Source organism: Amblyomma mixtum, chromosome 7 (genome assembly GCF_055824585.1).
Source record: "Amblyomma mixtum isolate Tamu chromosome 7, ASM5582458v1, whole genome shotgun sequence".
In the NCBI taxonomy this organism is placed as follows: Eukaryota; Metazoa; Arthropoda; class Arachnida; order Ixodida; family Ixodidae; genus Amblyomma; species Amblyomma mixtum.
In genome coordinates this window covers 87,289,994-87,303,978 of record NC_143018.1, presented here as the reverse complement: position 1 = coordinate 87,303,978, position 13,985 = coordinate 87,289,994, and the positions used below count along the sequence as shown (strand labels likewise).

Here is a 13,985-nt window from a genome sequence, read left to right as displayed (position 1 = left end):
CCATGGAACCTCACGGAGCAGCCCAAAGAAGAAGCATATAAATTGAACAGTTTGAACAGCCCTAGCCCAGCACTAATGAAAACACTTCGCGGCGTGAAACAACTCGGCCAAACAATGATTCTGATTGGCATAGGAAGAAAGCTGATGGGTCTCACATTCAGTGACCTAAAGGCTAGTATGGCCACCGGAATTCTATCTGAAATTTAAAAGAAAAGAAACAAAAAGAATGGCTCTTCAGCAGAACATGAGACTTTGCTCTGTACAGAGGAGTAGTAGACAAAATGAAACTCTCCCTACTTGGCCCATTCGCGAAGCGAACAACCACGCATCAACGTAACTATAAGCAGCGTGCCTCCGGGCCACGTCAGCCTAACGGTTAAGACTCACTTGGATGACTTTCACATTGACAACAGATGAAGGACATGTACTCAGTTGCGTGGTACTGTGCTGACTATGACGGCGAAGTTTGTTTAGCCCGGAGTCCCCCCATAAAGTCATTTCAACTGGAGCTATGTAGCTTGGTCACAAACAGCCACTGTGCGGGCGACATCGACTGGCTCAGGCAGTGCAAAGTTGTCGCTTCAACACCTAACGAAAAAGTATTTCACGTACCAGTAGCGAGGGTCGAAATGCGATGCAAGAAATATAGTCCGTCCTGGAGGGCCGCTGAACTGAACGATCAAGCGCCTCGCAATCGAGCGCCGTGGCGTCGATCTACGCGACTAACTCGGTCATTGGAGCAATATACTGGACGCTAGGCGTCGCTGCGCCCGAAAACCCTCCGTGTCCAGGTGCATGCAGTTTAGGCAAAAAAAAGGAGCACGCGTTTGTCGCGTCCACGACCGCGAGCAAGGTTGAATCGAATTCAGCGTCCAGTTCTTTTATCATTTTGTTTGCCCTTTTGTGGGAGCCGACACGGCACGTTTCCGCTGGCCGAATAGCCGGTGCGTTCTCTTTTTTTCTTGTTTAGAAACGTTACTTTAACTTCCCACGTGGTCCTTCTCATATTTTAGGTGTTTCGGAAGTGAGACTATCGCGTGTCGCTCGATAGAGGCGCCTGTATCAGGTCTTTCCAGGAGAGAAATAGTGTCCAAACAGAGCAATGTTCGGAAACGGCTCCGTCACGTTCGAAACCGATCACTCATTCCGAAATGTCCCACAGAGGTGTAGCATGCCGGACGTAAAGCGGTTCGTACAGGTATTCCGCATATAGCACTATCGTGGAGGGACGCATTACATCCGCCAGAAAGGACCGTTAAGCGATGCATTCAAAAAGAGGCATGGCGGGGCTGGTGTCGGTTTCGCGTGCACCAAAGTCCAGCTTTATATTATACGACGTCGAAGAGTTTATTGTCCGAGGAAATGTAGGGCATTTGAACGACGCATATTTATGCGCGGGGGAAAGCTCGGCAACTATCACTGCTCGCGAATGTGAAAGATTCCCAAACGGGCGATGAACTCTCTTGGCTGTTTCTGGCTGTCCGGTGCTGGAAATGTCGACGACCTTTCGCGTGATCGCCCAGTGTAGCGCTTGAGAATGAAACGAAAAAGAAGAAAGAACACTTGCTATATGCGATGCTGTAAGTGTGGCTCGTTGATTCCAGATTCGGCACACACGGCGCACGGCACAAAGAAAAGCAAGGCCTGGGAAAACACAGTAGTCGGGAGCTAGCTCTCTACTACATGCCTTTCCTATAGAACAGGTGCAGCTTCGTTACATTAAAGCACCATATCAGGAATACTGGGTAAACGGTACAGTATGGTCGGTATGGTATCACATGGTATGGTATGGTATGGTATGGTATGGTATGGTATGGTATGGTATGGTATGGTATGGTATGGCATGGTATGGTATGTGGGGCCGAACGTCTCAAAGCAGAACATGGGCTATGAAGAATCATCATCATCATCAGCCTGACTACGCCCACTGCAGGGCAAAGGCCTCTCCCATGTCTCTTCAATTAACCAATCAGCCCTGTCCTTTGCCGGTTGCGGCCACCGCATCCCCGCAAACTGCTTAATCTCATCCGCCCACCTAACTTTCTGCTGCCCCCTGCTACGCTTGGTTTTTCTTGGAATCCACTCCGTTACCATTAAGGACTACCTGTTATCTTGCCTTCGTATTACATGCCCTGCCCAAGCCCATTTCTTCATCTTGATTTGGACTATGATGTCATTAACCCGCGTTTGTTCCCTTACCCACTCCACTCGCTTCCGATGACATCCCCGTTATCTGAATAGCTCCTGCCGGTCTTCAATGTCCTTCACGACATCTTCTGAACGCTCAACACGCACTTAAAACACGCGATACGTTTCGAATGCTTCTTCGTTAGAGCAACTAAATGTTACAAGGCTATCTAAAAGCCCCAACTAGAAATAAGTACGAAGAAGGAGTAGATTACAGCGAGGTTTCGGGTCCACAGGGCTCACAAAGTTGTTTTGGCTTATGGGTTTATGAGGGTTTGACGTCGCAAAGCGACTCAGGCTATGAGGGACGCCGTAGTGGAGGGCTCCGGAAATTTCGACCACCTGGGGTTCTTTAACGTGCACTGACATCGCACAGCACACGGGCCTCTAGAATTTCGCCTCTATCGAAATTCGACCACCGCGGCCGGGATGGAATCCACGTCTTTCGGGTCAGCAGCCGAGCGCATTAACAACTGAGCCACCGCGGCGGAGCTCACCAAGTCGCGTGCTCTTTTCCGTCATCGCCGGCAGTGTCACTGCGAAGGCCAAGGGTACATTTCCATTGATCTTCAAAATGTAAGCCCTTAGTCTAAACGTTGTACTCTTGACTTCATCAGAGCGCATCCTAGTTCACAGTTTCGTTTACTCTACTCTTAAGCCGAAGCCTCGTCCTCTACCGTTACCAGGGACGAATTCTCCGCGAAGAGCCCGCTCTCGACCTATAGGGTCTGTCCTGAAAGTAATGAGACAAGTCGCGGCGTGGCGCGTGCATGCGCTAGATCAGGAAACCGCTTTTAGGGGAAGGAGGGGGAACCTTCAGCTTCACAATGCAAAGACCTCAGTTGGCTTCGAGCAGGTCAAGCGAGTGGACGTATTGGAATGTGCACCCCTGTTTCGTCGCGGCGTCGAGGGAACCATAGAGCGAACGTTGAACAGCGCCACGCGGTGCAGCTTTGCAACGGAGTAAATCACCTAACCAGACATTTTACAGCATGTGGGAATGATGCAGTGTCCAGGTTGCAAGGGTTCCAATGACACAAAGCAGTTACAAATGGCTGTGAAGACGTTACCGTCGGTAACCGTCATCGACGGGCGCCCGGACCGTTGCCCGTCGTGAACGTCTTCACGGCCGTTTGTAAATGCTTTGTGCCATTAGAACACCAGACCTGGACATCGAATCTTTCCCGCACGTTGAATGATTCGGTAGGGGACTTACTCAGTTATGGCAAAGCTTCACAGCGTAGCGCTGTTCCTCATTTGGCTCCATGGTTTCCTCGACGCAGCGACGAAACGTGGGTACACGCTCGAAGACGTCCACTCGCTTCGCCTGCTCGGAGCGAACTAATCTGGTCGCATTGTGAAGCTGAAGGCTCCCCCTCCTTCCCCCAAAAGCGCTTTCCCAATCTAACGCATGCGCGCGTCACGCCGCGACTTGTCTCATTACTTTCAGGACAGAACCTGTAAGAGTGCAATTGCAGCAGCCAGTAACCCTGTGCGTGTTTTGTCATACGTATTTTGGTACTCGTAAGCGACGGGGCTTGTAGTAGCTTTCATCACCTTTCATTGCCCTGAACATTTCTAAATTTAAAAAAAGAAATAACTCAAACTACGATCCATTCCCTTGCTTGCGAAGTAAAAACAATGGTTGGGAGTAGTGTCGAAAAATCCGCCGACAAATCACTCTAACTACGTAAAGGTTTGAAGAACTCACAACAGAGTTTACTGTAAATGGTTTGTCGCGCACTGTGCCTCATATATGACCGTGAAGTACCCAGTTTTTCAACGACATTGGCCATTGGACCGGGTTTTGACTGTGCTAGATTTTTACTGTGTCATTTCGTGAATGCTCTCCTCCAAGCATGTAGCTCTTATAGAGAAGGTCACACCGGTTCATAAATGGGGAATAAAATCAATGTAGAAAATTACCGTCCTTTATTAGTTAGATATAAGGCGTTAAAAGTGCTGAAACTAGCAATAGCTGAACACTTGTACGATTTAAAGCATGGTCAGAGCAACATTATAGTCCGCAGTTGGGGGTGATATAGCATAATCTGAACGTGCTTGATAAACTGGAGAAATAGCGAAGGTTAGCTCTGAGAAACTGTTGTCCTGCCTAAAAAAAAACTGCCAGGGACAGTTTTAAGCATTAAAGCAGAACTTCCATAACTAGCAAGGCGCAGAGGGCTAGCAGGAAATCACTTCTTTTGTCTGCTACACGACACTAAGTTTGATCTACACTCCTTCCAGCATTTACAGTCTTTGCCAAAAGTAACCCAGCACAGGTGGTTTGTTTTTTAGCCGCGTAGCGAAGCACGATGGCAGCCCTTAAGCACTGATTCTGTGTGAAGTAAGGTGATCCCTTGTCCTCACGTTGTGAGACCTTTCGGTCTTTAGGAATACCGTAAAATCTCCGCTATGCGGTTGAGCAGCAAAAACCTGTTAATTGGTTACTTTTGGCAAAGGGTGCACGTCTCCTAGGCATATCAGCACCTCGTACTAATCGCATTTTAGCCATTGTTTCGTGCGCATCATGAGTTGTCTTTAAATGGTCGTTTGTTCTCAACCATCACTGACCGGAATACCTTCGAGTCGTATCAGTTTCACGATTCCGAATAGTATGTGAAGACTTTCGAAAATTTAAACTGACGTTGAACTAGCTCGAAAGGACGTACTTTTTTTTTCTTGTTTTATTCCCACTCTTTAACAGCCGTAGAGTACTTGCAGTATTGTAAAAAAAGAAACAAGAAAGCGGTCTGCTGCGCATTTTGTCGGTTCGACAGTAGAAGCTACAGAAGAGCACGGGCCGAACTTCCTCAGAGCATCTCGCTGCCAAGAACGGCTTGTTAGTGGCTCTCACGCGTCACTTTGGCGGTCGTGGCGGGGTAGCACACGGCAGCCAACTAGCCAACCAGTCTAGTACAGTTATAACGTGCGATAACGGCTCGAGCATGCGACCGCTGGTTTGTTCAAGCTTCCACTGCAGTGTCAGTAGACTGAGACGCAGTGCAGTTAGAAGAGTGGTGAGGTCAGCGATTTAGCTCGCAGTCCAGGCCACGAGGAGAGAGAGAGAGCAAAGGAGGAAAACATCCCAAAGGCGGCCGGCGCAGAACTAAGACAAAGCATTGACTGAAACGGTCGCGATCCGATATATATACGAACAAAATAACAGCTTTGAGTGAGTGTGTGTGTGTGTGTGTGTGTGTGTGTGTGTGTGTGTGTGTGTGTGTGTGTGTGTGTGTGTGTGTGTGTGTGTGTGTGTGTGTGTGTGTGTGTGTGTGTGTGCGTGCGTGCGTGCGTGCGTGCGTGCGTGCGTGCGTGCGTGCGTGCGTGTGTGTGTGTTTCTTTTCATGGTTGAACAAACAAATAACTGCATTAAGTTTTTAATCGACCAGTCCAGATAAGTAAGCAAAGTTTTCTTAATATTTTGAAGCGGCAAATTCGTGTGGCTCTCGATCTTATGTGCCACTGTATTGTTCAGTTACACGTTCTGCCGTTTTCATCGAAGTGTTTTTATTCATGCCCTTTAATTCTATAATGTACGCATATACCCTGTGCCCACAGTATACATGCAAAATAAGATGTTTGAGGGGGAGGGGAGGGAGGGGAAGCAGTCTGCGAAATCGTCCTTATGTGTGGAAAGCGTTATTTCGGTTTGAAAAGAGGACACATTTATGGAAGAAAAAAGAAGCAAGAAATGTCGGATAGAAACAAACTAAATAAAACTGCACTCGCCTGCACACAGCTGAGCCTCTAACTCCCATCCAAGAGTGCAAGACCCTCCAATTTTAAAGGGAACAATCAGTTTGCACAAAAATATTAATTTCTTATTTCTCTGGTGATGTTGAAAACCAGTTTTTTGTATTTTATGCCGTGGAAAATTATAAAAAAGGAAGGAAAAAGTGTGCTTGTCACCCATCAAAATGTAATGAAGTGTTGCGTGCTCAATTGTTCCCTTCCGTATTAGAGGGACTTGTAATAAGGGAGTAAATACCCATTAGCAACCACCAAGACTTGTACAAGATAAGGCCAGCAATAATAAGAAGTAGCAACCCTGTCGTGCGCCTACTTCTAGAACCTAATTTCCTCAGAATGGAAGGGGGCATGACATAAGTGGCACATCTGTGTAGATTTGTATAAGGCCGCACATTATTCCTCGCGGCTCAGCTTAAACAGTGCAGTAAAGTGCCCAGCTTATACAGACGAGCGGACGTATCGCTAGTACAAAATGGATACTCTCGCACAACTGCCGCTAGCAATCAGATGTGTACTACAATAAAATGTGTACTGTGTACTAAACTTTTTGTTTACCTGTCTGCACGACACTGAGCTTTCGCCAAACTTTAAAGCATTTTGTATCCCCAATCCTAAATACGTATTCACTCCAAATCTGTGAGCACCATTTATTTTCTAATACTTCATTTATATGTTTTTAAAAGATAAGATAGAAGGGGGGGGGGGGGGGCTGCTTTACTGCGCCCTTCCCTTACCACCTTTATTTGCCAGAAACCTCTCTCCAACGCAGACGTGCATGTCAGCGGGGTTTTAATATGCCATCTAAAATGTCTTTCTCTGAACTCTGAAAATGAAAATGGCTTTCTCTGAACTCGAGCCATTCCCCCCCCCCCCCCCCCTGCCTTGTCCTTACTTGGAAATGTCACCCCTTTCCTTCTCCTTCCAGTGCCAGCCTATTTTGTTTGCCTGGTTCTCATTTCCCTGTACCACGCTGACTAATCCTCTTATCTGAGTTTTTCAGGTCCACCAAGCGCCTCCCCCCCGTCGCAGCCCCTTCAAAGCCTTTGTTCATTACAACCCCCCCCCCCCCCCCCCGGATATAAGTTTTTCCACTATTGCAGCTTAACGAATCAAGATTCACCTGCCTCCCCTTCCTGACACGCATCCCCTCTCACACCACTTTCCTTCCCCACCCCCGGGGCCTTCCTCCTCGGAGCGAAGGCCCTATTTAATCCCTGCCAATGATGAACGCTTTGCCCAGACGAAGACAAGTCCCCTTGTCGAAACGTTGGCTGAATCAACCTGAGGGTTTCCCTTCCCTTGCTCATTTTGTGTTCATCTAAAATGTCTGTTTTTCATAAAGTAACCATCTTTTCTCGCCTCCATGCGGTGGTGTCATCTTATACCAGGCATGTGTTTGCCGTAATCGTTGCTCACACGTTCACCACTTCACAGCAGAGTAATTGTGCACTGTGAATTCACGCATGAGCACATAACTGGCAGTTTAGATTAGCGCAATATGGCGTCTATCCTTTACCGCAGGTCCATTTTTTGCGTCCAACTTGTCCTGCTACCAATGTTTAATTTCTTTCCATTTAAAGACCAACTTCGAACCTTCGAAGGGCTTTCGAGATGCTCCATTAATGCTCTTCCGTCCACTCAAAGGAGAGTCTACACAGAGGGCCACATTCTGCGGTGGGCTTCGAGCGCGACTGTTGAGTCACAAACCGCTTTACGGAAAAAAAAAAAAAAAAAAACAGGGAATGCGGATGTACATGAAGACTCATTGTTATTTCGAGATGGCGTGTCAGTATGTTAGGAGGGATGGCACGGAAATTTAGTCCTGTTGTCACCCGTCCGCCATTAGACACTAGGTTCGCTGTCAGACGCACATGTAATCCCTTTCCTTATGGGCAAAAAACGTTCAGGTCGGGTAAACACCGTAAGCCGCACTTTTTTCCGCAACGAGATGTCAGGGAGGCTTGCTCGCGCAAAGTTAGAGGCCACAATAAACGGCTCGAGTCAGGGGAAGCAAAGCTGCATGAAGATGACGTAGATAGATACGCGTGACTTAGCGGACGAAAGAGATGGTTGCCAAAAACTATTATGGTCAGACAGCGACATCTGTGGGCATCTCCTGTGTGAACTGAATTTGAAGCGAGATTGAGCCGAAGGAGGCAGTGTGAACGTTTCGCCTATCGAGGCAAGACGTTGTACATCAATCCTAACGCCACACACCGCTAAGGCTTTCCGCATACAGCACCCCGCCACAACTGATGGGCTGACTGCTCCCGACATGGAGGGCGTGCGCGCTACTGACAGGAACGTGGCGCCATCTAGCGCGCCATCAGGGCGATCTGCGCACGCGCAGAGCTTGCTCGGGATACGCGGTAAGCGGTAGCGGTATGCGCTGTGCTAAAAGTGTGTATTTGTGTACACCATCTCGGAGGAAGTAGAGAAAACTACGCGGATATGGGTGCATGCGTGTGTTTGCGCAGGACATTGAGCGAGCAACTCGCGTGGCGCCTACCACGTGACACCGAACAACACCCTGTTTGTAAAACACAATGCGATGGATTCTTTCGGCGACGTTTACGCTCCTTTGCTGTTACTTCTCGTGCACGCTTAACGCAGAAATCCTACGCCATGGTAAAACATCATGTGTAACCCTAACAGCTTTCCCTACATGAGGCTGATGTGCAGAAGTCAACGTATCTGTGTCCCAAGAAGGAGGACGTTTGCGTCGGGCGGGCAGTGCTCCGTGTAGGATGCTGATATGCATACACGGAGAGAGACCTTGAATTTATAGTTGGGTTCATTGGCAGTGAGAAAACTCCAGTCACGGTGACGACAGTGACTCTCGTCGCCACCTTTGTATGAGCGACGTGAAAGAGCGTATAGCATGCAGTGCTAACAGTGAACGAATAGCTGTGAATGGTAAAGCAGCGTAGGAATAATATACCGGATGTTTCAGTGAACACTTTCAAAAATTTTCTGAAAGAGGCTTTCTGAGGTAAAAGTATGGCTTTTGCGGCATAGTATTACCAGTGTTCGCCGACACCAGAAAACGCGTAAATAGTCTAAGGTAGTAAACTAATTTTTAATAATCTACTTTTTTAACTAGTAGAGTTAGGCGCCTAGTTGTAATCAGATATTTGTAGCCGATCGTTAGTAATAGCCGTTTCAGTTTTTAGAATTTCGAAAACGCTGTTACTGTCGCTTGCCGCTGTGGCTCTTCAAAGTTTGGCTGCATCGTGCGAAAATACATGCGCTTTTGAAAGCATGCAGGATAAGCAACCCCTCCAGTGTCGAACCACAGCGCCAAGGGTAATCGCGTTTTTGAAATTCTAAAAACTGATATGGCTATTACTAACGATCGGCTTCAGATCTCTAATTGCAGCCAGGCGCCGAACTCTAATAGTTAAAAAGTTAATTATTGAAAAGTAGTTAACCAGCTTACTAGTTAAGACGATTCACCGGTTTTCTGGTGTCCGCCAGGCCTGGCAATACCACGCCGCAAAAGCCACAATTTTACCCTAAAATACCTATTTTTGAAAATTTTTGAAAGTGTTTGCGGAAACACCCTGTACTTAAGGAGTCCTGTTTAACGCAGTCACTTCACGTCGGGATGGCAAATTGTCGTCAGTTTTTTCACATCTTTTGCACTGTCCTTTTCGAGCCAATAGGAAAGTTTCCATTGCGGTGGCCAATCACATGTGTGATGAATGCAGGAAAGTTCCGCTTATCTGCTTACGTCTCTTTTAACGAAAATGTGCGCTGTTTGAGCTGAAATTCTAAAAGTTCGCATATACGGGAGTAAGTTTTTATCAACAACCTGCGAACAAGAGGTCTGAAAGATAGCATGAATGCTAGAACGATGATTAATAAAAACAGTTCGGAATCTTTACACTTCACACAAAAGAATAAAAACTTAGTGCTCAATTAATAGAAACTGCATATTAAAGGCCTTCGTTCAGTTCATTTTAACATATAGCAATCTCCGAGAATCTTCAGAAAGTAAAAATAGACAAAATAGCCTGGAATTTGCCGCATGATGACCGGACTTATGCACCACTCACTGAACACAGAAAAAGTAACTGGCCTATTATTTCCCCTGTTCAAGTGTTTACATCGGTCTACACTGACTCATCATTACTTAGACATCAAAAAATACCTAGTGCCCCTCCCCGCAGGAAGGAAATACTGGGGTTCTCACATGCGCTTAGCTTTTGGGGATACCCCCAGCAAATGAATCATTGACAAAGCGATAAAAATGGGGAATCCCGCTTATGTCTCTTAAGGGGGGACACAAAACTGGGCGCTTTAGTGTAGATTCATATTTTAGCAACCCGAAAAAAACAGAGTCAAAAGCAAAGACGTCTGCGTTACGTTTGTATTTTATTCCATCCTTGCTCATGCTAAAATATTAATCTATCGCCTTTCTACCGCCCCTCCCCCCCCCCCTTTTTTTTTTGGCGAGTTTCTGCTCAACAGCTCACCTTTCTTCCGAAATCAGAATCCATGCAAATTTCTCGCAGTGTCCTCTTCGGGATGGGGTGTGCCGATCTTGGTTCACGCCGTATCCGAAACGTCTCTAACCGTTCGCCGTATTCCGGGAGCCGAAATGAAATGCGCGCGTCGTCTGCTGCATCCGCCGGTGTCGTCTGCTACGCGTTGACAGCCGTCTCCAGCCGGCGATGAGCGGACGACCTTTCTTTATTTTGGTTGCCTCCTTTCTTGTTCTAACGTCGCCCGTTCATTGGACCTGGACGAGTTGCATTCAAGTGAGACTGAATGAAGATCCGCGCATACGATTAGCGAGCGGTAAACGAGTGTACGGTCTGTAACTCTGTCCCATTTAAAAGCGTGCAGTGCCATGGAAGCTACAGCTCGCTTCAGCCAATCAGGAGCCTATTTTTAGAAAGCGAATCCTTCCCTGCAAATCCTGGCTCTCGGATACTGCCGGCTAACGATCACTGACCAGTCGAAACGGCCAAGGATGTGATTGACAGGACAGCACAGCCAATCGTCACTTGTTTTCACAAACGAACAGCTTCTTCGATTGCTTCGTGCGAATTTGGTAGCTTCAGCAATGATGCACGGAATTAAGCGCGAACGGCGCGCAGGAGCCGGCAACCTTGAAAGCGCGCACCGGGGAAAAGAGACAAAGAGGGACACTCATTCAACCGACCCGCTGGCGTCGTTTAGATGTGTCAGGAAGAGTTCGACCTTGTCCCAAGCGAACTGGGAAATGGCGAGGTCGGAGCGGGGAAATGGATAGCCCCCAACGCAGCACACGTATACGCATGTATACGAACGCGCGTTTTGTTTTTCCTGCCGGGGCGAACTTGGCCTAAAAAAGAAACATCCCCGTGTAGTCACGTGTATGTCTTTACCGGAGGCGTTGTCACTCACGCGTAGCACACTTGTTCTGTGGTTGCGAGGAAACGTGTCTTTAACTGGTGGTAGCAGTGGCAAGCATGTATAAAAAGAAAGTATATGTAAACAAATAAATAGTTTCGATGTCTTCCTAGGAGAAGGAAAAGCGAGAGCAGTAGTCCCCCCTCCCCCCCCTTTCTGCCCCACCCTTGGGCTCCCGCAACATGAACGAGCTCAAATTGCCGGGCTGCCCACCGGAAGCATATTTTGACGTACGTCTATTTTTTAAATGCAGGTGAGACACGTACTTTTCCTTCGTTCAACAAATTAATACTTCTACATCTGATCGCCTAGCTAGGGATTAAAAAAAATTATGAATATAGAAATAGCCAGGATAGTAAGAACGCGGTCAAGTGTATTATCAATAGAGGATTTTAACAATTAAAATAGCAGTCCTTTAGCATTACACAGCGATTCTGCTGACACAGGGCAATTGGATGATATTGAAAAGGCTTGAAATGAAACCGACGGTAGAGCAGAGAGCCCTAGCTCTCCTGGCTCAGAAGCTCATAAACCGCTTCTGCGGTTCCGCGAAATCCTAATTCATTATTGCGACAGCTACCGTCTCTACCCGGCACCTACCAAGGGGCTGAGTAAGGCGGAGGAGCGAACTCTGCGGCGCCTGCAGACAGGAACCCTTATCTGTCCTGCCATAGCAAAACACTTCGATCCGAACACAGATGGGCGCTGCCCGCACTGTGGAGAGATCTGCGATATCTTTCACATGGTGTGGGCATGTACTCAGAATCCTCACCTTCCCCCCTTCCCCAACCCCACCCGAGAGGCATGGGAGACTGCCTTCCTCAACTGCTCCACACTGGAGTCCCAAAGGGCTCTAGTAAAGCGGGTGCGAGACGGGGCCTCGTCGTGCGGTGTCCCGGGCTAAGGATACCGACCATGCAGCAGGGCTTTTTTACCCTCAAACTCTCTTTGAATATTGAAGTTTTTCACCACCACCACCCTGGAAAACAGAATTACAGGCACAAACGTGGTGGTTTAGGAATATATCAGGGCGGATTATAGGGAACAAAGCTGAGGTAACTATTTTTTTTTACTTTACCGCGCAAACTAGTCGTTCGAGTGGAACGATGGTACGCAATGCCCCCTTCTGAGCAATCCTGGCCGCTTACAGACAAGTAGCAACATCTGGCAGTTTGAAGAGGACTGCATTTCAGTTTCGGAATCGTCTTTTTTTTTTTGTCAGCCCGTGTGAAGGAGTATTTTTAGACTTCGCAAGAAACCTATGCAAATTATTTTTTTTTTGTTATCTGGAAACTTTACCACGAAGAGTTCTGCAGCTCCGAATGCTCGTTTCTGAGGCAGTAACCCGTAAAGCGTGTATTAAATATTTTTATTTCCATCTTCCCTAACTATGGATTATGAACTTTTTTTGGTGTGTGTGTGTGTGTGTGTGTGTGTGTGTGTGTGTGTGTGTGTGTGTGTGTGTGTGTGTGTGTGTGTGTGTGTGTGTGTGCGTGCGTGCGTGCGTGCGTGCGTGTGCGTGTGTGCGTGTGTGTGTGTGTGTGTGTGTGTGTGTGTGTGTGTGTGTGTGTGTGTGTGTGTGTGTGTGTGTGTGTGTGTGTGCGTGCGTGCGTGCGTGCGTGCGTGCGTGCGTGCGTGCGTGCGTGCGTGCGTGCGTGTGTGTGGGGGGGGTCAGGAATTTGAGCTTGGTTTGTTATTTATTTATTTATTTATTTAGTTCATGTTTATCTGCATATTCAATTTTATATTTTATGCATTTTTCACATTTTACACTGTTCCATAGTATACCTGTTAATGAATATAAACCTTGAACTGAGATCGGCATCTTTATAGATGTACGCACAAGGAGTGATCGATTGCATTAAATGCTTGTGCATAGTCTGTTTGAATCCTACTAATCATGCTCATGAACCGACGTCAGAGTCAATTAACTTCTTTTGGGATGTGTTTGGTTCAGGCTATTCAAAGGAAATGCTTTACAGCCGACTGGGAAGGTAACAAGCTCAGCTCCACTGCTTTACATTAAAAGAGTAGCATGCAAGGTGTTAAAGACCAGGGGGGGGGGGGGGGGGGGGGGGCTGCTTCATCTGGAAAAGTGATGGGGGTGCGACCGCCCTAGTTGCCACCCTTGTTCCGGGGCCCCTGCTCCTGACTGAATATGTTTAAAATTTCCGGGCAGTTTCGTGCGTCTCTCAAATTTTGCCAATAAAAGATTTTTTTCCTTCGAAAGCATCACTGTTTTTACCGTTATGTAAAGAATTCTATTGGCTGCACTATGATGTGCTGCAATAAAGCCTACATTTTAAATACATGGCGACGAGAATAACTTTTACGCGCAACACCGTGAAATTGCCTGCTTTCCGGCGCTAAGGAAAGTGGTATGACGTCCTAGTCGAAGTCAAGAAGAAATGGTCATGGGGAAAGCATGTAATGCGAAGAGAAGATAAGGGATTCCAAGAGAAGGGAAGAGCAGAAAGTGACGTCAGAGGGTCACGTGGGTGGATGGGACTTAGGAGTTTTGCGGGTATTGGATGGTCGCAAGTAACGCTAGGCTAAATCAGAGATCAGTGCAAGAGACCTTTCCAGAGCAGCGCAAATTAACCGGTAGTGATCATGACAATGGCGGAAGGATATATCAACTTTAG

At 47.3% G+C, this 13,985-nt stretch overlaps 1 protein-coding gene across 2 annotated transcripts in view; it reads right to left on the bottom strand.

Annotated features, from left to right (window-relative positions):
* The window catches only part of LOC149336729 (uncharacterized), a 47,834-nt gene extending 37,251 nt beyond the window's left edge, over positions 1-10,583 (bottom strand). The window contains exon 1 of one of the 2 annotated variants that reach the window (XM_089553081.1): positions 10,419-10,583. In XM_089553081.1, the coding sequence (XP_089409207.1) occupies positions 10,419-10,442 (24 nt within the window). In that variant the 5' untranslated portion in view covers positions 10,443-10,583. Of the gene's footprint in view, positions 1-612; positions 719-10,418 lie in introns of those variants that run through there. The other variant, XM_089553083.1, reaches the window with a different exon arrangement.
* Positions 10,584-13,985: the final 3,402 nt, after the last annotated feature.